The 25,923-nt window shown below is 45.7% G+C and overlaps 1 protein-coding gene across 1 annotated transcript in view; it reads left to right on the top strand.

The window, feature by feature from the left end:
- Positions 1 to 1,521: 1,521 nt before the first annotated feature.
- Positions 1,522 to 25,923, top strand: part of ILP1 (GC-rich sequence DNA-binding factor-like protein) — a 53,089-nt gene continuing 28,687 nt past the window's right edge. The window contains exons 1-5 of the mRNA XM_087375797.1: positions 1,522 to 2,997; positions 14,113 to 14,280; positions 14,601 to 15,289; positions 15,410 to 15,692; positions 23,229 to 23,512. Of these exons, the coding sequence (XP_087231923.1) occupies positions 1,660 to 2,997; positions 14,113 to 14,280; positions 14,601 to 15,289; positions 15,410 to 15,692; positions 23,229 to 23,512 (2,762 nt within the window). The 5' untranslated portion in view covers positions 1,522 to 1,659. The remainder of the gene's footprint in view (positions 2,998 to 14,112; positions 14,281 to 14,600; positions 15,290 to 15,409; positions 15,693 to 23,228; positions 23,513 to 25,923) is intronic.

The raw sequence follows: 25,923 nt of genomic DNA, 5'->3' as shown, positions 1-25,923 counted from the left end.
AGTAGTGCACCAAAAGGCAAAGAAAATTCAAGAGGTGGTAGCAACTCACAGGACATCTGGGGGAAGTGTGAGGTGACCTCTTCTCACAAAGTCAACACAGCTTGTATTATAATGAATCTGGGATAGGGCATCACAGTGAAGTGGGCGGGGACCCCTTCCTAGAAGTCAACGTGGCCTTTACTATGTTGAATCCAAGATAGCTATTGTGCTACAAGACAAGGGTGATATTTTGCATTCCTTCACACTCATTTGCTAAAACGCACACCATCGTCTGGCCATCTGGAAATGGCACTTTGGCCCACATGAGTGAAAGAGAAGGGTAAAGCACGACAGGATGAACCAAAGAGCATGCAAGCAAGACCATAATTGGGGCATCAATATTGATATACCTATTTCCACTCTCTGATATGTGTAATGGGCTAATGATGTCATATGTTGCTTACTCAAAAGGGGCGCTACCTTTTATTGGTCCAAGTTGTCCTTACCTTTCAATTGGGGATGGCTTTTGTTGTTCACAAATTTAACATTTTGTAATGTATTGTGAAATTGATGCTCTCAATTTTGGTTAGTAGTAATGTAGTCTAAGTGTGTGTAGAGACATTGAAATCTTAGAGGACCATGCAAACAAGATAATCATGATGGTGTCTAGTGAATTGGTATTGAAATGATGCGGGAATGCAAAGTTGAGGGTTCCATTCCTTTGGATTTTATAAAGGCTGTTGTTTACTAACTAGGAGTAGTTTTGGACAACTCTTATTCGTTGGGCTGAGCTAGTTAATGATTGAAGCAAATCATGGGCTTGCAAGTGAAATTGTGGCAACATTCTTATGGAAGTGAGACTTACAAATTTGCATTGTATTGGAAAGTTGTTTGTTTGATGAATTCTAGAGAGTGAATCAATGACTTAGTTGATTTGGTTTTTCTGATATTGAATTGTGAATGCACAATCTTGAGTGCTAAAACCCATTGTGTGAGAGTCTTCCCTTGAGTTTGCTCCATTGAAGAATGACTTTTGTCCCATGAAGATAAGCATGTAGCTTGTTAAAGGCTTGAACTATAGCTACCAACTCCTTTTTTGTCACGTTGTTCATTATTTTAGGGGATTTGGACAATCTATGGAAGATGTATTTAGATTGAGCTGAGTGTTGATGTTATATAAATGTTGATATAAGCATCAGGTGAAGTCTTACATTCATTAGATATCGGCTCTCTATTAGGTCTCTTTCTCTCTCTCTCTCTCTTTGTGGACAATCTCTTCAAATTTAAAACACATCAATTCTTTTGATTGAGCTGAATTTCTAGCTGATCAGGAATTTGGATTTTTAGTTATATTTTTGCCTGCTTTGATTGCCTAAATAGCTTTTCCACTTGTTTGGAGAATCTATGGAAGGTGTGTACTCTCCCCCCGCCCCCCCAAAAAAAAAGAAAGAAGGGTAGACAGAGTGTGAGGTGGCGGGGTCTGAGCTGGCGACAAAGTTTTAACACAAAAGTTCAATTCGTCCTTGGCGCTTGGAACTCTTTTCTTCCCAACTTCAAAGGGAGACGGACAACAACACAACACACGGAGCTTCGCATTCGGGCTAATTCGCTTCTCCCATTCACGCATGCCAGGGCGCTCCCGCCCTTGCGCATCGCTATGACCTGCCTCACAATTACATCATGATGAAAACAAAGAATTTCCGCCGTAGAGCTGACGATGACGGCGAGGGCGACGATGCAGCAGCAGCAAAGCCTCAAGTCGATAGCAAGGCTCTGAAATCGTCTTCCAAGAAAGATAAATTGAAAGACAAGGGATCCCTCAAACCCTCTGGCCCCAAATTGCTTAGCTTCGCTGAGGATGAGGATACCATCGATGGCGGTTATATCAAGTCCTCCGGTAGATCCAGCTCTAGAAAAGATGCATCGAAAGAGAAGCTTTCTGCTAACAGGTTCGTCTTGTCAAGCTTTGAGAAAGATGAGCAGGTTGGTGATGAAAGCCTTTCTTCCAGGTCGAAAAAGAAAGCTCCTGGATTTGGGGCATTGCAGGGTTCTGGTCATAAAATCTCAGCTGTCAAGGAGAAAAGTGCTGCGGTACCGTCCAACTTCCAACCACAGGCGGGTGAGTATACAAAAGAGAAACTTCTGGAGCTCCAGAAGAATACAATTCGTCTGGGTGGTTCTAAACCTTCTTCTGATAGCAAACCCTTGGAGCCCGTTGTGGTTTTGAAAGGCTTGGTAAAGCCGTCTGCCCTTGGAACTAGTGCAGCGGATGTAGATAATCCATTGGACAGAGAGTCCCTGTCAGTCGCTCAGCCTGCTGATGAAAAGTTTGGCGATATGAGGGCAAGGGAATCCAGAGATCGTTTGAAGCTTGATAAAGACGATGCAGAAAGTCGGCTTGGGTTGATGGGGATAGGAGTAGGAGCAGAAGGTGGCGGTATCACTCACATTCCTGATGCAGCAGCAATTGCTGCGGCCAAAGCAATGCGTGAAAGGCTACGGCAGGCACAGGCAACATCCGACTATATTCCATTAGGAAACGCTGATTCGATTGACTTGCGAGGGAAGCTTCGTGAAACCAGTGTGCAGGGGAAAGGAGAAGACTTGTCGAGTGACGATGAAGGTGAAATTCAGGGCAGACTGGCTATGCTGGGAGAAAAGCCTAGCGAGAAGATCAAAGGGGGAGTATTCGACTCCGTTGAAGAGAAGTTCAGGGACAGAATCTCTATAAGTCACAGAGACGAAGATGAAGAAGATGAAGAACGCAGATGGGAGGAAGAACAATTAAGAAAGGGTTTTGGGAAGAGGGTAGATGATACTGCAAACAGGCCTGGGCCAACTCCTTTGCCTCCTCGTCAAGAGGTTAACCCTACTGGATACTTCTCACCCGCCTTGCCTTCAGTTCCCCTTCCCAGTGCAGGATGGGGATTCAATGGGTCGAGCATTGAAGCCATGACAGTCTCTCAAAAAGCTGAAGCTGCCATGCGCACCTTACAAGACACTCTAAGCAGGGCAAGGGTAAGCTCTATGCCATTTTTGCTGTCTTTATCTCTTTTCCTCGTTTCAAACATTGACACCTGGAGTTAGGTAGCAGTTCAAGTAGGAAGGCATCCAACTTCAATTTAAACTTGTTACGGAATAGACAACTCCCATCTTTCATTAATAGACACCTCCAAGCCCATGAGGAGTCTAAGTCAACCTTCTTGGAGCACCCCTTTACTGCCAAAATCAATTGCTCCTCGGATAAAAGGGGGTAGTACCCAAATATAGTGCCTGTTATTTGAAGGCTCATTCGGCAAAAGTGGAAGCATCTAGATGTCCGTGCTTTTAGCATGTTTGCATGCTTGGAAACATAATAAGGTCCTAAAACATAATAAGGTCGTAGGAATCTTTCTGGTCGGGAAATAAATGTACAACCACCAAGAAGTTTAAGAGGCATTGATGAAGGTAATTTCCAGTCCCTATGTGGCATTTGGGGGTCCACGGATAAACTGATAGCTAATTCAATACGGATGTTTGCATCAGAAAGTAGAAAGAAAGACCAAAGAAGAGACTTTCAATTCCTCTACTCGACGCCTCTAGCCATACTTTTGATCGACAGCTTCAACATACAGAGGTTTGAGTAAATTGAGCGCAGTCATTGAGTGGAATGGCACAAGGAAGTTGAAAGCTTGCACGTCACCCCAAGGACCATAGAAATAGAAACATCATCATTGAAAGAAAGCCTTGGGTGGTTCTTGCCTGCGAATATAAGGGCATAGTTGACAATTCCAAAGCTCAAGTGGAAATAGGGACTCGAAGTTTTAGAGGAGTCTAGATATTGCAGCCCTGACCAAGTTTGGAATGTGGCAAAACTGAATGTCTGACAAAACAGTTTGTGGGAAGCGGGAAACAAACTGTAAAAACCACCAAAGGTAATTTCCTGTTCCTATGTGGCATTTGTGGGTTCACAGATAAACTACTACTGGCAATAGTTAATTCAATAGAGATGTTTGCATCAGGAAGTAGAAGAGAGGCCGAAGAAGAGACTTTCAATTCCATTACTCGGCGACTCTACAGGATTTTGTTTGTAGCCATACTTTTGATGGACAGCTTCAACATACAGACGTTTGAATAATTTGAATGCAGTCATTGAGTGGAATGGCACAAGGAAGTTGAAAGCTTGCATGTAACCCCAAGGACCATAAAAATAGAAACATTATCATTGAAAGAAAGTCTTGGGTGGTTCTTGTGTGCAAATAGAAGGGCATAGTTGACAATTCCAAAGCTCAAGTGGAAATGGGGACTTGAAGTTTTAGAGGAGTCTAGATCTCAATCAGGTACGCAGTTTAGAGGAGGCTATGAAGTAGGAGTTTGATCCTGCACTGTGGAATCATCTTGCGGCTAGGTTAGTGAAGCATGAGATTATTGTGGCCAAGTGGGTCTTCGAAGTGAAGTAAAGGTCTGATAGTACTTTGGAGGATGAGCAAGTACGCTCATGCTGAAGGTTTTTGTCAGGCGACTTCTGCTGATTTCAGTTCTTGCTTTGATGATTTACTGCATATTAGGTTGAATGGTGATGTTAAGGAGTGGAAGAGGTGCCATTTTTTGGAGGTTCCTGGTTCAGAAAGGAAGGTGTGCAGACTTGATGAGTACTTTGTATCACTGCCCCACCTGTGAGCCCCCTATTCGAGGGGACAAGAGGGCAGGAGACTATAGGGGGGTAGGGGAAGAAGAGGGCAGAGCACCTACCTGGCTGGAACCTGCAGCAAGAGAGAATGGCGTGGCATCCTAGGCGACTCCTGGAGCAGCAATAGGCGGGGCCCTGAGGACTGCGTCAGCAGCCCATGTGCTGGGCACATGGGCCTATATATAGGCCTTGCCCAAGTCGGCCAGTTCAGCCTCCAAAAGGCCGACCAGCCTGGTCGGTGGTGGGGCCCATAAGGTCGGTGCTGCAGCAAGGGGCTGACCCCCTGCTGGTCGTTTTTTACTTTTTGAGTGTTGTTTGAGCTAGATCGGGAGTGTGAGGTATGAGTGATTCTATCCTCATTTCCAGCATGGTATCAGAGCAAGGTTTTCAGCTCTAGAACGGAGTACCTCAGCAAGAAGGTGACTCCAACCAACACTCAGGTTTGCTGCGTGGTTAAGTTCTCTACTGCAAATTCATTTTTCAGTTTGCTGTTTGCTATTACAGCAAGGATGGAGGACAAGGATTCTACTGTTGCCTCTTTAGCCCCTTCTCTTCCTTCTTCCTCCTCCAGATTTCTCTCATTCACCATCTTGAACTTTGGAGAGTCAGGGAAGCTAGATGGGTCGAACTACCTGATCTGGAAGGTGAAAATTCGGAGCCATTTAGTGGCTCGGAAGTTGGCAACGGGGGTTGAGGCAAAGCCAGAAGATATGCTGGACAGCAAGGGGAAGATTCTCATTCCAGTAGATGGAGAGGAGCTTGAGAATTGGGAAGACATAGATGCCCACTCCCTAGCATTAATTATCGGGACCATAGCGGACTCTGTTCTTCCGCACATCTAGATGGCTGAGACGTCTGTAGAGGCGTGGGCTATTCTGAAGGATCTGTATGAAACAGACAACACATCTCGTATTTTGCTTCTTTAACATCAACTCTACAATTTGGACATGAATGAGCCGGACAATGTTCATGACCATCTGACAAAAGTCAAGGTGGTAAGGGGCCAAGCTCCTCGAAGGTGAGAGGCTTGGTCCTCTGTCTTGCAGTAACCGTAGTCACGAAACTCTTGAAACTACGAGGTAGCTTGTGTAATGTCAGCAATGCTAGATGACTTGAGTCTATCATCTGACCAAGTGCAGGAGAGGCTTAGGAAAAGCTATTAACTCAATCAGACGAGAAGGCTCTCGTGGCAAGAGACAAGCTCGGCAAGGGTAAGTTCAAAGACTCCAAGAACAACGGCAAGACCGACGATGCAGAGAAAAAGAGGCAGATGAAGTGCTTCTACTGTGAGGAGCTTGGTCATTCTGCTAAAGAGTGCCACAAGAAGAAGGTGGATCTCAAGCCAAAGGAGTCCAAGTCCAAGGAAGAGCCAAAGACCAAATCGACAAACGTCACAACCGGTGCTCTCTTCATCATCACTGAGTAGTGCTTTGCTTATGCAGTTAGTGAAGGAAAGGAAGGTTGGTGCGTGGACAATGAAGCTAGCACATGTCCAACTAGAAGGAGTGGTTCAAAACCATGGAAGGTACGCATCCCGATTCCAAGGTTACTGTGGGGGATAACCGGACATGCCCTATGAAGGGTGTTGGTAGTATTCCATTCATCCCGACTGCAGGAAACGAGGAGCTGATTTCGGGTGTATTGTATGTACCGACCTTGTGCAAGAACCTTTTGTCAGTCAGTCATATGGACAAGCACAATATGTCGGTCTTATTCGACAACAACAAAGGCACTGTCACATCCAAGGCAAACGGAAAGGTGGTGGCTCAAGGAGTCGAGGAGCATGGGCTATATCATCTCAATGCTCTGTTGGTGCACGGGGACCGTGGCAGAACCAAATTGTGGCATGAGCGAGTTGGTCACGTCAACTATGGCACTCTCACCGAGATGTAGAAGACAAAGATGGTGGATGGACTTCCATCGATTTCAAGCAATGATCGTGTTTGCAGGGCTTGCTTAGAGGGCAAGCAACACAAGGACAAGTTCCCACAGGAGGCCTCATCACATGCCAAGAAGCCGCTCGAGTTGGCTCATGCCAACATCTGCGGTCCAATGTCGACAAATTTATTCGTAGTTTGCAGTATTCTCTTTTATTTGTGGATGATTTCATTCGCATGACATGGGTATTGTGCCTGGCCAAGAAGTCTCAGGCTTATGAGAAATTCAAAGACTTGAAGGCCCAGGTAGAGAAGGAGAGCGGGGAGGTAATCAAAGCCTTCCGCACCAATAGAGGGGGAGAGTTCACATCTACCGAGTTCAATGGATTTTGCAAGAAGCACGAGATCAAGAGACAGCTCACTACAACTTGCACATCTCAGTAGAACAGAGTTGCTGAGAGGAAGCACAGGATTGTCACGGAGATAAGTTTGACCATGTTGCGAGGGACGAATCTCTCGAAAGCTTATTAGGGTGAAGCCGTGAACACTGCCGTTCACATCCTCAACATAACCAAGACCAAGGTTGTTGATGACAAGACTCCATATGAGGCTTACTATGGTAAGAAACCCACGATATCTCATTTACGGGTTCGGTTCTAATGCATTTGTTCATGTGCATAAAGATGAGCGGGCAAAGCTTGATTCCCATAGCTGGAGATTTATCTTTGTGGGATAGAGTGAAGAATCCAAGGCCTATTGCCTTTTTGACCCGGAAAAGAAGAAGATCCTTATCTGCAGGGATGTGATCTTTGAGGAGTCAGAGCCACAGCTTGCAGAAGAAGTTCATGAAGTTCTGTCATTACCCCCACCTAAGGTCACCATCCAAGAGGTGGTGAAACTGGCCTTCGATAAACAAAAGGGTAGTGATCTTCTACTCAGTCATAAACTTCATAAATGGCCACAATGCAAGCTTCAGTCACTTCAATCACTTAGCACAACTTAGAAACAAGCTTCAACAACAACAAAGGTGAGGCTAGAATGCCTTGGCGCCCTTACGGTATTTATTTAATGCTTCTGAATGGAAATGCTTTACAACAAGGGTTCAACCCTGCAGTGTTTCTCTTTGCAAATCCTCTACTTGTCTTCAAAGCATCTAATCCAAGTGCACCACTAGAATTTCCACTGGCAAGACACAACTTAGAGGCATTCAGGCATCCAAACCACTGGCAAACTGAGCTCAAGGAAGCCTCAAGGCTATCACATGCATCCACACTGTCCTTAGGCCTCCCACAGGATCACGCTTGCCTTTGGGTGCTTGCTAGAACCTGTAGGAGTCCTGAAAGGACTGCACACAACATGCATGCACTGCAAAAAGCTGCAAAGCAAGAAAGAACAAGGAAAAACAGAACCTGGAACCAACTCCCGCTGTTTGTGGTAGAGGGGCGAGCTCCTTTCTCGCAGCTATCCTCTGTCCATGCTCCCCGTAGGGTGCAGGTGTCTTCCAGCAATTAGGAGGAGAGAAATGAAGGTAGAGAGCGAGGGTGAACAAGAAAGAGCTGTAGAGGAAAGATGGCTCACAGATTTGTCCCGAAATGATTGCCTTGGGATTTGTGCCCGAGTCGTCCTAAGAGAGGGTGCCAAAAGCAGCAGGGAAAGTTTCTCTTGCAGCCTGCACTGGTCCAAAACAGCTCTAGAACAGCTCTAGAAGCCACCACACAGCCAGAAACATGTGCTCAAAGGTCCAGCACAGCAAAAGACAACCCCGGGCGCACCTGTAGGAGGCAGGTGAACACGTCTGCACGGATTCCGTACAGCCGTACGGATGTCCGCACGAAAATTTTCAGAAAGTTCAGAAATTACTTCTGGCACTTCCTAGAAGTGCGTACTAGCCTTGGAACAGTCAAAACAGGCTTAAAACAACTTAAAATGGGCTTGAAACAACTCAAACAGCTCAAAAACTGCACAAGAACAACTGAAAACGTCCAACACCTCTGGGAGAGTGAGGGGAGAGAGATGGAAGGTGGGGGAAGGGCATGCATACACATGCATGACAAATGGCACCTCCTCCTTGCCATTTGCCCCTTCTTTAAAGGTTTAACCCCCATACCAAGGACAACATTGGTTGTTCTTGGGCCCACTTTTAGACCCCTCTGATCTGGAGCATTCATGGTTGGTGGGGTATCCCAAGGATGAAAGGCTGCATCAGGGGCAGCTCATGTGCAGGAAGATGGTGGGGACACATTGTCTTGGATCAGGCCTGGCATGAGGCACTCGGAGGACAGCTTCAGGATGACACAAGGCGTTGAGTCATGGCTGGATTGTGGGCAGGATTGCGACCTGCAACAGACACCAGCAGATGGCGTCAGCATGGCGAGCCATATGGCGAGGGTAGTGGGCAGGCCAAGGGCCTGCAACAGACCCTGATGATGGTGCATAGGTTGGCGCAGCAGAAGCAGGGTGAACAGGTGCTGACATGGTGGGGGATGGAGCAGCACATGGCAGCTCATATGGAGGGCTGGTTGGGCTGGGCAAAGCCAGTCAACCAGGCCCTATCTTGGGCTGGCCAAGGGCTCAGCCCTTGCATGGAATCGTGGGCCAGCAAGCCCTGGAAAAGAGAGCCCAGGAGGGCGATTTTGTGAGGCCCAGGAGGGGCCAGAAAAGTCGGCCAGAGGGACCAGGTCGACCAGATCTAGGGGCCTGGCCTGGGTCGGTAGGTTTCGCCAGCCCCTTGGGGCCTATAAAAGGAGAGGCACTTGCCTCATTTCATCATCCAGCAGCCAGCAGTTCCAGGGCAGAAAGGAGCAGCAGGAAGCCTACTCTCTGGGCCTATCTACAGGAGGTGAGAGAGTGCAACAAGGGCTGCAGACTTAGCTAGGAAGGGCTGGACCTTGGCTGTCTTCTAGGGCAGCAAGGTGCTGTGATCATCATACCTTCTGGAGCAGCCATTCACAAGCAGGTTGGAGCAGTGGAACAGCTATCTTGGGGCCTACATTCAGGAGGACCAAGGGGACCTGTGTGCTGCAGACAAAGCTTGGCAGGGGCTGCCCACCTAGACTGATTCACAGGCAGTAAGGTGGAGAAGAACACACTGGACGAAAAGTCTACAGACGCTCGAGGTGGAGCACGCGGACTGGAGTCTAGAGATAGCCAGCAGATAGGAGAAGTACCTTGTGGTAAGATCAGAGGACCACACCATTGGTGGGACTCTGGATCTATCTCTTTTGTATTGTGTCCATAGTTTTGGAGGGAAATATATTTTGGTGGTTTCTCTATCTGGTTGGTTCATTGTCTATTGATGAGTTTGCACATCTAATCTATGTGACGCACATTAAGTAAAGAAGTTTGTGACCCCACACGCACACTGTGTGAGCTCCTGGGCATTACTATAAGTCTTCCACTATGCGTACCCTCTGTTGGGTCATTTCTAACTTGGTATCAGAGCCCAAGTAGGAGGCTCAGAGGTGTGGGAGTTTGAAGGCAGGGAGCTTGTTGAAGGACGACCCTGATTCAGAAGCTCTAGGGAATCGACTTCCACGACTGGAGGATTGTACCCTTGCGATAAGGAGGGTGACTCAGGTTCAGTCAGGTGCGTTTAAAGTTCGCGGTCCAAGTTATCTGGAGATGTACTTTTGTTGCAGACCTTGCCAAAGGAAGGACGAGTTGAAACAGACCCTCAGAGCATGGTGCTTGGAAGACTCCAGGTTGTTCACTCATTATGAGGGGGACAACATGAAGATCGTAGAGGATGGGTTGCTCGAGTTCGAAGGCGGGAACGTGACTGAAGGGGGTGGTGCCAGGAGGTGCTACCAAAGATGGACCTGTGTACCAGGATGGTGTGCGGAAGCGGAACAAGACCTGGTGGAGCAGGAGCCGCTGGATGAAAAGCCAGGAAAAGATTTCGACATCGAAAAGTTCCAAAGGACTACGACTAGTCAATTATTGGAGCATCTTCATCGACGTGTTGGCATTAGGCCTGGATGTGTCGGTGAGAGGGGGTGTTGGAAAGGTCACCTCCCCATTTGTAAGCCCCCAAATGAGGAGAGCGTGGGGAAGGGAGACCTAGGGCAGGATGTGCCCAAAGAGAGATTACCTGGATGTGTGGATCTGGGGATCTGGGACAGATCTGGAGCATTCATGGTGGGTGGGGTGTCCCAAGGATGAAAGACTGCATCAAGAGCAGCTCATGTGCAGGAAGATGGCGGGGACACATTGTCTTGGATCAGGCCTGGCATGAGGCACTCAGAGGACAGCTTCAGGATGACACAAGGCGTGGAGTCATGGCTGGACTGTGGGCAGGATTGCGACCTGCAACAGACACCAGCAGATGGCATCAGCATGGCGAGCCATATGGCGAGGGTAGTGGGCAGGCAAAGGGCCTGCAACAGACCCTGATGATGGTGCATAGGTTGGCGCAGCAGAAGCAGGGTGAATAGGCGCTGACATGGTGGGGGATGGAGCAGCACATGGCAGCCCATATGGAGGGCTGGTTGGGCTGGGCAAAGCCAGTCAACCAGGCCCTATCTTGGGCTGGCCAAGGGCTCAGCCCTTGCATGGAATCGTGGGCCAGCAAGCCCTGGAAAAGAGAGCCTAGGAGGGCGATTTTGTGAGGCCCAGGAGGGGCCAGAAAAGTCGGCCAGGGGGGGTAGGAAGAACTGACCAGGTCGGCCAGATCTAGGGGCCTGGGTCGGTAGGTTTTGCCAGCCCCTTGGGGCCTATAAAAGGAGAGGCACTTGCCTCATTTCATCATCCAGCAGCCAGCAGTTCCAGGGCAGAAAGGAGCAGCAGGAAGCCTACTCTCTGGGCCTATCTACAAGAGGTGAGAGAGTGCAACAAAGGCTGCATACTTAGCCAAGAAGGGCTGGACCTTGGCTGTCTTCTAGGGCAGCAAGGTGCTGTGATCATCATACCTTCTGGAGCAGCCATTGAATACAAGCAGGTTCCTTGAAGTAGCCGACTGGCAGCCCCTTAGTGCCTGACCAGTCTGCTCAAAACCGACCCATTGTGGGATCCACTGACCGACCCAGCAGCCCTCCCCATGGGCTCACAAAACTAGGTCCCTTAAGGGCCATTTGCAGGCCGACCTGCCACGTGGATTTGTGCCACTGGCCAGGGCCCTACTGTCCTAGATTGAGGGCCTTTTGCAGGCCTCGCACCTGCCCATAGCCTCTGCCATCTGCCCCGCATCTTTCTTCATGCTGGCGCCTTCCTGCTGCAGCATCCTTGCCTCCTGCCAGGCCTATACCAGCCCAGTACAGCCACGTATGCATTCCATACCTTCTCCGTACTGAAGCGCCGTCTGTCCTTGCTGGAAATCCCTCCGCAGTCAGGCTGCTGCAGGTCCCTGATGTCCACATGTCTGCCCTGTACATCAGGAGCTCCACGACTTGCCAGGTACCCTTCTTGCTTTGTGTGAGGTGCTGCCCATGTGGCAGCCCCCTGCCTCTTTCTTTTCCTAGGTTCACCCCCCCCCCCCCCCCCCCCCCCGCGCCCCTTCCCAAAGCTCTCCTCATAGGGGGGCTTACAGATGGGGAGGTGACCGTTTCAACAGGCCTATATATAGGCCTGGCCCAAGTCGGCCAGTTCAGCCTCCAAAAGGCCGACCAGCCTGGTCAGTGGTGGGGCTTAGAAGGTCGGTGCTGCAGCAGGGGCCAACCCCCTGCTGGTTGGTTTTTACAGCCCAGCAATGGGCCTATAAAAGTCCCCCTCTCCCCCCCTCATTTCTTATCACCTGCGCAGACAAGCCTTGCACAGGCAAGCGCGCAGGGAGAGGAGTAGACTCAGGATCTTGGACAGCATCTGTTGGCTGTTGTGTACGATCATCTCTTGAGCTTTTGTCTGCCCACTATTGTGGAGGAATATATCTGAGTTTTTGCTATCTCTCTCTCTGTGTCTCTTTGAGCATTTTTTGAGCTAGATCAGGAGTGTGAGGTGTGAGTGATTTTATCCTCATTTCCAACACTTTGATAGATTTGTGTGACACAGAATCCTCTTATATGCTAACCTCTATGTCCACAGAGAGAAGGGAAGCAAATGATTCTCAAGCTATATGTTAACTATCATCCTCACATTGGATTACACACAAATCCAATCTTTACTACTATTTCCTTGTGCTACTGGTGTGACAAGATTAGGATTTGCATATTCATTTCTTAGCAGAGAATGTGCCAGGGAAATATTGGAGACTCTTAAGCTTGAGGATTGCAAGCCTACTGCTACTCCCATGGGGAGGAGTATCAGTATGTCCAATGAGGACACTGCCATGTCAAGTCGGAGGTTGGTTGGCAGCACACTTTTGATGATTTGTATGATATTAGTCTGGTTTCTTGAATGGTGATGTTAAGAAGTGGAAGATAAGTACTTTGAGAGATTGGTGTGGCATAGGGCCCTTTATATGGTAACCTCTATGTCTATAGCGAGATGGGGAAGTACATGATACTCAACCGATATGTTAGCTATCTCATCCTCACATTGATCACAAATACAAATCCAATCTTTACTACTGTTTCCTTGGGCTACAAGTGTGGCAACATTAGTATTTACATCTTCATTTCTTAGCAGAGAAGATGCAGGGAAATATTGCAGACTTTCAAGCTCGATGAATGCAGGCCTATTGTACTCTCATGGGGATGAGTGTCAATATGTCCAAAAAGAACACTGCCATGTTGCATGGGAGGTCGGTTGACAGCATACTTTTGATGATTTGTATGGATACAAGGTCTGCTTTCTTGAATGGTGATGTTAAGGAGTGGAAGAGGCACCTTTTTTGGAGGTAAAATAAGGTGTGCAGTATGTTGATAGATTAGTGTGACACAGAGCCCTTTGTATGCCTCCATGTCTACAGAGAAGGGAAAGCATATGATACTCAATCTGTATGTAAACTATCTCATCCTCATATTGAATCACAAATACAAATCCAATCTCTACTATTAGCTCCTTGGGCTGCAGGTGTGGCAACGTTAGTATTTGCATCTTCATTTCTTACCAGAGAATATGCCAGGGAATATTGGAGACTTTCAAGCTTGAGGAATGCAAGCCTCTGATGAGCGTCAATATGGCTCGTATTGGAGGTTGGTTGGCAGTTTGATCTACCTTTTCAATCGGAGATGTTACATCAGTAACACTTCCAAGGTGCTGAATCAAATTTTCACCCCACCAAGGGGAAGGCTAGGCTGTGGGTGCCTAGGTACATCACTTTGACATCAGTTACTACCTGGGGAACACATTCCTTTCAGTTCAGATATGATAGAGGGCATTGCTCGGAATGCCTAATTTTAGGGATTGCTTGGTACATGTCCCCAAATAGGGGAAGAGTTTTGACAGTTAGATATTGCGTTTGGTCTCAGTAGTTCCCTTTTGTGAATTTTCTGTCGATGGCCTTTCTTTATAACGAAATCGTCTGTATGGAACTTATCGGTAATGTTCTTTTTGAAAATCCCAGGTTTCAGACATTGATACAATATTAAATTATTCTTTGTGCTTTCTATATACTTTAGTATTGCAGCTTCATGTATGTCTAGCTCTACTTTAAATGACATTATTTAAAGGGCTTTTCTCATTGACTGCAGACCTTTGTTTTTTTGGGGGCAGGAAACCTATACCTGGACTAAATCAGAGCTTCACAGGACCGAGGAGAATTTATCTGCGTCATTACTTAATGTCTCTACTCTTGAGGAGTCCCTTGTTGCTACGGGCGAAAAATATGTGTACATGCAAAGGCTCCGTGACTATATTGCTGTCCTCTGTGATTTTTTGAAGGTAGCTTGGATCTGTGACATGTTGGGCTGTATTTCTCTCTGTTGGTCGTTTCCCAAAGCTCAAAAATCCATCCTAAAAGTGAGACAAGCAACCCTCAATGATAAATATTTGAGTCATTACAGAGGTCAAAAGTGCAGCTTTCAAGGAGACTGTAATTTTTTCTGTTCTTATTTCCATGTCAAAAGTCATTCCTATTCTTTTAAAGTAATCTTTTGAACATATTTATTATCTTTGTAGGTTCAGTATATCATCTTGCAAAGTTTACATAATATGTTGCTCACAATTCGGAGAATAAGAGTTAATTTCAATTTTCTTTCCAGAGTAAAGGTCCCTTGATTGAAGAGCTAGAAGAACATATGCAGAGGCTTCATGAAGAACGAGCAACTGCTGTGAGTGAGAGGAGGTTGGCTGATATATCAGATGAAATGTTGGAAGCTGAAGCAGCCATCAATGCTGCTATGTCCTCCCTAAGCAAGGGAGCTAACAGCTCAGCTGCAGCAGCAGCTGCTGCTACGGCTGCTGCCAGTGCTTTATCTGCACGAGAGGGGTCGAATCTGGCACCTCAACTAGATGAATTTGGTCGAGATGTGAATCTTCAGAAACGAATGGAGGTAAAGCAACGTGCACAAGCCCGAGAACGCAGGAGGGCTCGTGCAGCCAAGAAGAGAGCAGCTTCAATTGTGGCTAATCATAGCGATGCCCTTGGTGGTGCACAAATTGAAGGTGAATCTAGTAGTGATGAGAGTGAAAGTGAACAAAGGGCCTTCCGATCCGGGTGTGCAGAAGTTTTAGAGACTGCAGAAAGGGTTTTTGGAGATGCTGCTGAAGAGTTTTCACAACTAGCTCTGGTGAAGGGAAGGCTTGAAAGCTGGAAAAAAATATATTCCACAGCATACAGGGATGCTTATGTATCGTTGAGTGCACCAGCACTTTTTTCTCCTTATGTGCGGCTTGAGCTTTTAAAATGGGATCCTCTTTATGGTGACGCTGACTTTAATAATATGAAATGGTGAGAAATTAGATTTTCCTGAAGAGGGAAACTGTGTAACAGTTTTGCAAACCAAATACTCGAAGAGTGTCTTTACGAATGGAAGACTCACTGACTGCTAATTATTCTTTGTTTTTGAAGGCATTCCCTTTTGTTTGATTATGGGATGCCAGAGAATGGCAAAGATGTGAGTCCTGACGATGCAGACATGGACCTGGTGCCAAAAATAGTTGATAAAGTAGCACTTCCGGTCCTCCATCATGAGGTTGCTCACTGCTGGGATAGACTGAGCACAAGAAGTACAAAAAATATTGTTGCTGCAGTCCAAGTTGTTTTGAATTATGTACCTGCCTCCAGTGATGCTCTGCAAGAATTGCTTTCCGCTGTACGGTTGCAATTGTCTGAAGCGGTTGCAGATCTTGAGGTACATCATGCATTGCTGCAGGCTCTTTTATTTTTACCAGCTATAATTACATATAAACTGCACATGCACAGAAATAGGTATGCATGCAAGTGCCTGTTCCTGTATGAGTTTGGGAGTGGTCCTGGATTCATCTTGTTATATGTTCTGGCCGTATTCATGCAAATTTCACCGTGTGAAAATTTCGTTTATGTGGCGGCTTCCTGATACTGCATTAAGTACTCTCTATCTTAATTGGTACGTTGCCCTATCAGATAGCTTGTCTAAGTGTTTGGGACAGACTAAATGAAATTGTATAGTCTTCACAAGCAGTTGTAGCTTGAATGAAGAGAATTTGCAATACTTTTTATTAACATTCTCCTTTAATGCTAGCCGTTGTCATGGAGTCCTATCAATGAGTGATGATCTCGAATAGCAAGTAAAGGACCACACAGATCAAATCTTGCAAAGACTAGGCACAATGGGTTGCTAAAAGTAGCCATGAGACAACCACTAGTAGCTCATGCTTTGGTTCTAGCATTGACTATGAGGACCAAGGTAAAGCTGCATTCAAGCCTTAGTGGCTCAATGCACTAGCTCTAGCAATGGCTACAAGGTAAGTTTCAATCAAGCCTTAGTGGATCATGTGCTAGCTCTAGCAATGACTACGAGAGCTGAGGTAAGTTGCACTCAAGCAAGCAGCACACAGAAGTAGTAAGGTGGCTAGGTTTGATGAAAGATTTGTAGGAGCTCCAACAACTTCGTACGAAGACCTTTGTGTAAATGGATGTTCAAGTATGTGTAGGTATGCCGATATGTATGTTTGAGAGCATGTGTTTATACTATGGCCTAACCCTTCATTGGGCATTGATGACATTGGTGGGGATGTCATAGTAGCTAGCCCCTATTGTGCATGATAAAGTTCATAGTTTTCAACCTGTGACTCTCTAAGATTAGACAATGAGTTTGGGCATGTTCCTGTATTCATCTAGTTGTATGCATACAAATGCTTGTATGATGTAAACACGTTCTTGTTTTTTCTGCATATGTGCTTGTGTCCTGAGACTTCTAATTTCTTCCACATTTACAGCCATAACAAGTGTCAGGCTTAGATTGGTTCGAGCTTGCAGCAGGACTGTAATTTGAAATTTGCTTTTAGGACAAGGTGGGGATGTTTACAAGGTCCTAGGATAGGATTGCAGCAGGACTGTAATTTGGGTTTGCAGCAGGACTGTAATTTGAACTTTGCTTTTAGGACAAGGTGGAGATGTTTACAAGGTCCTAAAATAGGATTGGAGCTTCAAACTTCGGTGTAACATAATCATTGGGTTCAAGGTTTCTGTTATTAGTGGGCTGAAATCACTAAGCACATGTGAAATCACCACATTGGAGTTTCTGTCTGCAAAAATAAGACGTTTTGCTGTAACCTTGGAAAGGACCAGTTACAAGGGGAGCTATCCACAAGGGTTGATTCTCTCCCTTCCTTCCTCTCCATGTGGATGGAGTAGAGAAATGAGGAGTTGCTGGTCCCGTTCTTCTTTCTCCTCCCGAGCGGTACGCTCTCTGAGCAATCTGACCTCCTGAGCCCCGCGGTTATAGTTCCCATGAGTTTCGGAAACGGGGAAACGGAAACGGGCCGAGAAGTGGTGTTTCGAAGTTTTTGGTCACCGGAAGAAACAGTGGAAACGGAGTTTTGGTTTTTAAGGTTAATAAAAAATTATATATATATATATATATATATATATATATATAGATATATATATGTCATACAGCAAGGCTTGAGAGGACAAGGAGGAGAGGAGAGGGCAAGGGCTGAGGAGAGTGAGGAGGAGAGGAGAGCAAGAAGGAGAGGTTGGAGAGGAGAGCAAGGAGGAGAAAGAAAGAAAGAAAGAAAGTTTATTAAAGTCTTCGGAAGACCGATGGATCTATGAGACTGTGAAAATCTTGATACAACAAGTTGTGGTAGTGGAGCTACTAAACAAGCGTCCATACCAATGCAAAATGCAAAAATGCAGAATGGCAGTACTAAGTCCTAAGTACAACATAGTCATGTTGATGGTCAACTATATATCAATCTCAGCATCGTCATCAATATCATCATCATCATCAGCAGCAGCAAGATATCAGGTTGGATGAGGCAGTGGAGGCATGAAGTCGGCAATAGAGTGCTGTCGGCCACTCAGAGGTGCGTTCCTGGCACGTCTCCTGGTCGTAGCTATGCGTCTGACCAGGGCTATCGTGACCCCCCGTCGGTCGGGCTCTGACTCTAAACAAGGAGGGGATGTCCCCAAGTGTGATCTGTGTGTCGACCCTCTGTCTGAGTTGTTGGGTCACAGGCTCTGGGTCACGGTCATGTCGAGGCCTCGTCTCGTGGGGGTCCATGTGATCTAGCTGAAAGAACTCCGTGATAGAGCTCTGAGAGGGATCAGCCGAGGAAGAAGTCTGCTCCTATCTCTGTGCTCGGAGTATCCTCTCACGTTATCTAAGTCTCTCATGAATGAAACCTGCCAAACACCGTTGGTCTGGGTAGGAGAGGAAACAAGCCAAAATCCCATAACTATCCCTGAAGAGGCCGTGGAAACGCCCTCGGATCTCATAGTACACAGGACACCTGAAGATGAAATGCTCCTCTGTCTCAAACTCCTGCATGTCATACAGTGTGCATATGTGCCTCTCCCTGGGTAGCCGCTCTGCTTTGCCGCTCTCGATGGGAAGTCTGTGTGAAGAGATCTGGAATTGCCGAAAAGAGATCCTCAGCGAGTGGGGTAGGTGAATCTGCGTGTATCCTGGTGGGTCAATGAAACCCTCCGCTGTGATATGTAAGAAGTGATCTGTGTAGAAGCTAAGCTTCACTGGGAGTTCACTCGGTCCCAACCAGGTACGAAATGTGTGTAGCTGTAGTAGATCCTCACGGACCTGGTTGACCTCGTGTGATAAGAGGGGAGAAAACGGAGCATCCATGTTGTACTGGAAGGAAGGTAGTCGATCCATGTGGAGCCCCAATCGCTCAAACCATCTCTCTGTACGTGCATACTAGCACCTCTGGTCTCCTCTTGCTGCAAGTGCCATAGAAGAGGATAGAGCTATCCATGGTAGCTTGCTATGCCCCGAGGTATAATCCACATATTCCCTAACTTGGTACAGATACGTGATGACCTGAAATGCAGCATGTAGCTATAAAGGGGGTGATCCAAACTGAGCGTGAATGATCTGGTGAGGAACAAATGACTTACCACAAATCATTCGTGATAACAGGAGAACCTGTAGCCGCTCCACACGGGCCCACTCTGTATCCGACAAGTCTGGCTCCCAACAAGGGCTGCCATACATCCCTGCTGGGCGAACCAAGGAGTAAAAAAGCAACCCCTTGGTGTGTGGATCTTGAAAGTGCGAGCGGAAGCACTGCCTCTCTAGTCTGGCCAATGAAGCATACCCTCTACTCAAGCGTGCCTGCATCGCGGGTCTCATAGTGAAGCTGGGTTCGGAGAAGATAACCCCAAGGTAAGTGTATGATGAAACTATCTCAACAGATGCAAATGTGAACTGCTCTTGACACATGATGGTTCGAGATGTATTGAAGATCATGACCTTGGTTTTACCTAGGTTGACCTTCAAATCATGAGACTCACAAAAGGACTGTAGTGCGTCTAGGTGTCTCTGAAGCCCCTCTGCTGAGGAAGACAAGAGAGCCACGTCATTTGCGTAGAGCAAAATTTGGATCAGCGTGCCCGCAAGAGAGCAACCTACACCCCCCTGTGTCTGCATCACTGTCTCAAGCTCGTTAATGTAGAGGCCAAACAAGGTAGGCGATAAAGGATACCCTTGTTTGACCCCGATGGTGCTCATGATCTCGTTTGTCCACCCGGATCCTGCTCGAACTCTACGTGAAACTCTGTCGTAAAGTGCCATGACAGCCCAAATGATCTCCTAGTCATAACCCAAGTCTTGTAGGCACTGTATGAGGCGGGCTCTTGGAACCGTGTCAAATGCCTTGCGGAAATCCACAAAGCAACAATAAACCCTCTGCTTCCGTGACCTCGCCTCCTTGATAATACATCTGAGTGTGAGAATGTGGTCCATGGTTCCATGATCACGTCGGAATCCGGCCTGTCCGGCAATGGCTGAGGAGAGCAAGGAGGAGATGTTGGAGAGGAGAGCATGGTTGTATTAACTATCTCTTTAATCATTCGCTTTACATCTAATGTGAAGAGTGGTATGGCTTCTATAAAGGCTCCACAAATCCATGTGAAGATAGTATAGCCTGCCCTACCCGCCAATGGGGTTCTTACTCGGTGGATGAGGCGGGTGTGTAAGTGATGTGTGTATGCTGGTACTTTTGCTTCTATAGCTGAGCATTGGTTTCTACAAGCTCTTACATTGCTGCTCTATATATACGTTTCCTTGGCTAGGCTTCAGAGGCATTGCAATTTAAAAAAAAAAAAATCTGGCCTGCCTGAAACGCCGTTTCTGGTTTCGAAAATGGTGCTGAAATGATGAACTGTTTTGGGTGCCCAGAAATGCCGTTTTTGGGCACTATGCCCACGATCTTGACGCTCCCTGGCTTCTTGAGCCTCTAGTAGTCAGAGTTTTCTTTGCGTATTTGAAGCCGTCATATGAGGACTCAGGAGAGCATGGAGGAGGTGGGCCAGGGTAGGATGGTAAGGCTGCCACATGGTCAGCACGTGAGCTAGTATGTGGGCAGCAAGCTCACAAAGAAAACAAGGGGAATGGGATTGCCACATGGGCAGCACATAGGCTGCCATGTGGGCAGCACATCCAAGAGGTTTACCTGGCTGCAGGAACTGTATGGGACTGTGGCCAAAGATGAGTTTCAGCAAGCTGTGAATCTGAAATAGCAAATGCTTCAATAGAAAGTGCAGCTGAGTGATGATTTATATGATAAAGCCCCTTTTGCAAAGTACCAGTGAGAACTATGGCATTATCATCACAAAGATCATAAACTAGGCATCTGTAGCCATCAAAAATCACTCTGAAACCTGAAGTGGCAATTGTTGAAATTGAAATCAAGTTGACTTCAATTCCAGGCACAAAAAGAACATTTGTTAAAGTGACAGGATCGCTTGAAATGGATGTGAGCTGCACATCTCCAATTCCTTTTACAGCATATGAAGCATTGTTAGCACATGTGACAGTCCCCCCTCGAGGTGCATCAGCTAAAGAATGAAACAACTGTCTGCAAGATGTGACGTGCTTGGAAGCACCACTATCAAAATACCAAGACTGAGCATCATTAGCAGTAAAGAGTGCATCAGCTTTGGAGGGATCAAATGAGCAATGGACAGGCCACGCCTAATCATCCTGGAGAGCATGTGCATGTGAAGCGTCTGCTGGCTCATGGGATTCAATAGCATTTGAGGTATTAACTGTCAATCTTGCTTTCTTTTTCTCCGAAGCAATGCGCTTCCTGCATTCTGAAATGTCATGTCCAGGCTTGCGACAATAGTTGCATCTTTTCTTCTTTGACTTATCTGCTGTATTTTTAGATTGGGAGGAATTGCAGCTGCTATGCGCAGATTTAGGTTTGCCCATAGGCTTGGAAGCCTTGCCTCTTCCTGTCTGCTGTGATGCGAATGCATGATCAGGAATAATGGCTTGTCTAGTAGCTCGACTTTGCTCTTCCTGCAAAAGCAAAGTAACTAGCTGATCAAAAGAGTAGTGATCTGGATTACCCATGGCCACCAACCGAAGGGTTGTAGCAAATTCTTGATATGTATCTGGCAATCCATTCAATGTGGTACTGACAAGCTGAGAATTTGGCACCACCTCATCAATATTGGCAAGTTGTTCCATGAGGTCCTTTACCTTTGTCAAATATGCATCCATAGAATTAGCTTCATTCATACTGACTTCCTGCAACTGTCTTCTTAAAAATTCAACACGTGCCTCATTGCGAATGTGATAAAGAGAAGTCAATTTGTCCCAAGCATCCTTTGCTGTCCTGCAAGACCAGATGTGTGGAATAATGATTCTCTTGCATGATAAAGCAATACAGGAATGTGCATTCGCATCTCTTGCATCCCATCTTGATTGTTCCTGAGTTGGGGGAGCAGTAGCAGGAGTGCTAGAAGATAAGGCATCAGGAGGAGTACCCCCTGCAGAGGGACCAGCAGTAGAGGCAACCACTGTAGCATTGGTTGGCCTCAGATCAACCCCAGAAACAATATTCCACAAATGCTTTGCAACAAGAATATGTTTCATGGGATAAGACCACATCGGATAGTTGGTGCCATCCAACTTATCATCTTCACAAAGAATGCCAAATAGATCTTGATTGTTTCCAGCCATTGCAAATGTGATACCCTGAAAAAGACCTGAAAACCCAAAGGCCTCAAGGCTATCACTGCAAAGAGTTGGCTGTCCAAAAATGACAGCAAATATCTGCAAATAAATATTGTGCAAATTTCCAACCCAAATCAAAGGGCAAATGCAGATCTGACCCAAATGTGACTGTGTCAGGCAATGTTCACTGCAAAAACATCAAATTTGGCAGAAGCCCCAAATTTAATGAGGGCAAATAGGCAAAAAAGAGGGCAAATACAGAAAAGCCCCAAATTTTGTTGAGATTTTTTTTTGCAAATGTGACCCAATGTATGAGAATCTGACTCAATGTCTTGCAAAAGTGACTCAATGTCTTGCAATCTGACCCAAATGTACTGCAAACAAACAAGAGATTGCAGCCCAAATCCCAAAGCCCCAATGTTCTTGCAAGAAATTGCAACCACAGGAGGTGAAAAGAACTGAAAGCCCCAAAAAATGCCAATGTCTTGATTCACAGCCAATGCCAGCAAGTACGGATTTTGACAACAGTTTCACACGTGTGAAACTGTACGGAATACTTGGAGCAGTTACAACCTGTACGGATCTGGTATGCTATACAAAGCAGATACTCTGTACGGAACAGGTACGCTGTATGGAAGCTGTACGGAGCAGGTACGTCTTCTAAAATATCCTAGGAAGAGTGGTCCGAGGTGCCTACACTTGTACTAGAGTTGACTTCAGAAGTTGTAAAGTGCCTGGTCCTTTTCGCTTTTATGTGATGAGTTTAAAACTGTCCTTGAATTTATTCCGGGACCTATAAATAGCAATGGTAATCCACTTACCCTATATAAATTTAAAGTCCAAACTACATCAATTCTAATTGAAGTTAAGTTTGTGGTACATGAATGTATTCACTGAACTGTTGTGATGTCCATGAGATTCTTTGTTTGCAGCTTTCAATGAAGTTTTGCATCACTGTGCATGTGAGCTGTTGTTTTCATTTCTTCATGGAACATTCTTTATTGGAACTGCAACTTACATGTTCTTCATTGTTCACAGCTTTCAACTGTTGCTTGTGTTTCTTTTGTTTTCACAATCTTAGAGTGTCTTTATGGCACAGGGTCTTTGTAGGAGCTACAAATTTATATCTAGCTATCAGAATTGTCATAGACCTGCACTGATTGAAATAGGCTGATACATTTATGGAGATTGCACTTTAATCCTGTTCATATCTAAATAAAGCAAATCTTCTGCTCCTTTTTTTTGTGTGGGGGTGCACAGGTACCGACATGGAGTTATCAAGTGATGAATATTGTGCCTCAAGCAGCTCGCATTGCAGCATATCGATTTGGCACTTCCGTTCGCTTGTTAAGAAACATTGCTTTGTGGAAGGATGTGCTCTCAATGCTTGTGCTGGAGGACATTGCGTTGGATGAACTTTTTTGTGGGAAGATGTTACCACATCTACGGAACCTTCTCCATTCCCCCTATGATGCAATAAGCCGAACAGAGCGAGTTGTTGCTGCAATGTCTGGTGTTTGGGTTGGTCCTAACTTTGCAAGCAGGTATGCATTGTGTATACATGTTTTTTCTTTTGATTGAATCTGTTATTTCACAATTTGGAACTATTTTCTGCCAACACTTTTGATAGAAGACGAACTGGGAACTTTATTCTGCTTGTGATATAAGCTGCCAATGTTCTGTTGGTTGCAAACCTTTTCAACATGGTTGTAAGACATGTTAAGACATGACACGTTGCTTCAGACACGAGTGTCGAAAGTGTCTTAAAAAGAATACACGTAAGATATGCCATTGTAATAATAAATATATAATTAATATATGTATAAGAATACAAGTGTACAACTTGCTAGCATAGCTAGCTGCTAGATTCTAGAAGCACAATAAGCTACACTTAAACAATGCCCTCGTACAATGTACTCAAGACTTAAAAGGTAAAGTTAAGATTCATGGCTCAAGAGCTTGCAAGTCACGACACAACTTTAAAGGTTTAAACTGAAAATTGAATCTTGATATTCAAAAATCAAGATAAACAACTTAACAAGAGCCTAGAGGCCTACATAGATTATATACCAATCATCATAGATCAATAAACATAAATATCATGACAACAATCTGCTAGTCACATGTGACATATTCTATGGTTGAGTTGGCGATAATCCCCACCATTTAGTGAAAGAAAGAAATTTTATTAGAGTCTTCGGAAGATCGATGGTCTATGAGACTGAAAGAAAACCTGATACAAATCACAGTAAGGGTGATAATTTACATGTGTGTGTAGGAAGAACTCTTCTTTAGAGAACTCAAGATGATAGTAATAACTAAAAAGCTCTTTATTGAAAGCATTCTATTAGACGACAGCAGCTTATTATTAGGGGGCTTTTTGCTGCGATACAAAATCAAAAAGATCCAGAGGATTGACTTGGCTAGCGACTCTAGTAATGAGCAGCTGCTTTTACAAACCCACAGCTAAAGACCGCGATATGCTTGAGAGAGAGAACGACTCTCATAAGAGAGCTGTGGACGTCTCGGCCTTCCAGAAAGAGGGTCTGTAGAACGTCGCCTCACCACCTCTCCACTAGAATATTCACCGCTATCCACCACACGTATTCCTTTGGACAAATATTGTCCATGCATGAGCCAACGACTGAATCACATGTCTCCATTGAGCATGGACCAATCCCTACAAGTTCACCAGCAACTACTACCAATCAATAAGCTGTCCATAGTGTAGCACAGGTCCCCCCCATGAGGGCGTGTCCTAACCAGGCTCATAATCCAACAATCCCCCCCACGACTGAAATGGCGTGAACCAATTGAATTCTGAAGCAAAACTTTGATATACTGTGCTGCACATCGACTTGAACTAGTATCTAGAAAATAACCTACTTACGAAAAGCGAAAGTCATCTAAGATAGTTGGACACTTACGAAAAGCCAGACCAACTCTGGAAATATTGCTCTATAAAAAAGCCCAATCATCATCACTCATATTTACTTCAGAAGATCCCGCAAATGATGAGGTTGAGAGATCCTCCACTACACACACTTTATCCTTCGAATCACCTTTGAGCTGATCATCTTTTTGTTTCTTATAACAATGCTTCTCAATGTGACCTTCTCGACCACAATAGTGACAAACACGGTCTTCAGCACGTCCTTTGTTTGAGGCCCGCTTCTTTTCTCTGGCGGTGTATGCATGTTCACCTAACGGTAGAAGATCTTCTTCTTGTTTTTCCCCACTAAGTAACAAAGCCACACAATCCAAATAATCAGCGTCATCATCCACCTCCTTATGCTCTCAGCCCTTGCGTTCCTTCTTAGTGCCCTCGCATCCCTCCTCGAGTCCCTCCTCTATGCCCTCACTGCGTAAGATTCTGCTAATATCGTCATACCTCAGAGGTAGGCTCTTAAGCAAGATGGCCTTCTTATCATCCTCTTCGATTCTTGTCCCAAGCTCATTAATTTGATTTAAAAGTGCTTGCATCCGATTGAGAAAGATGCCAAGACTATTAGCTTCCTCCATCTTTAGGCTATAGAGTTCGTGCTTTAGCATGGCTTTCGAGTGTTTCATTCGTACCCCAAATAACGTCTCTAGGTCTCAGCTGCAGTTTTGCCAGTGTCGATGTGATGGAAGTAATCAGCTCCTAGTGCTCGACTCATCAGACCAATATCCTTCTCATTCTTGTTTTCCCATGCAAGTATTCGATATGCTTCATGACCACTACCTTTGGGTTTCTTCTCGGTACTTGCAACCATGCTCCATAATCCTTTTTGCATGAAGAGTAATCGTGTAGCTAATTGCCAAGATGAAAATTTTTTGCCATTGAATTTAACAATGGTGCTCTCAAAAACTTTCTTCTTCTTGACGGACACCATTTCCACAACGACTGATGAATTGACAAGAACACTATAGACCTCCTGACTTCGAACAAGACTTAACAGGCTCGAAGAAAAGT

Source organism: Dipteris shenzhenensis, chromosome 6 (assembly GCF_047967505.1).
Source record: "Dipteris shenzhenensis isolate YYH24624 ecotype China chromosome 6, Dip_SZ_1.0, whole genome shotgun sequence".
Taxonomy (NCBI): domain Eukaryota; kingdom Viridiplantae; phylum Streptophyta; class Polypodiopsida; order Gleicheniales; family Dipteridaceae; genus Dipteris; species Dipteris shenzhenensis.
This window is presented reverse-complemented; position numbering and strand designations above follow the sequence as displayed.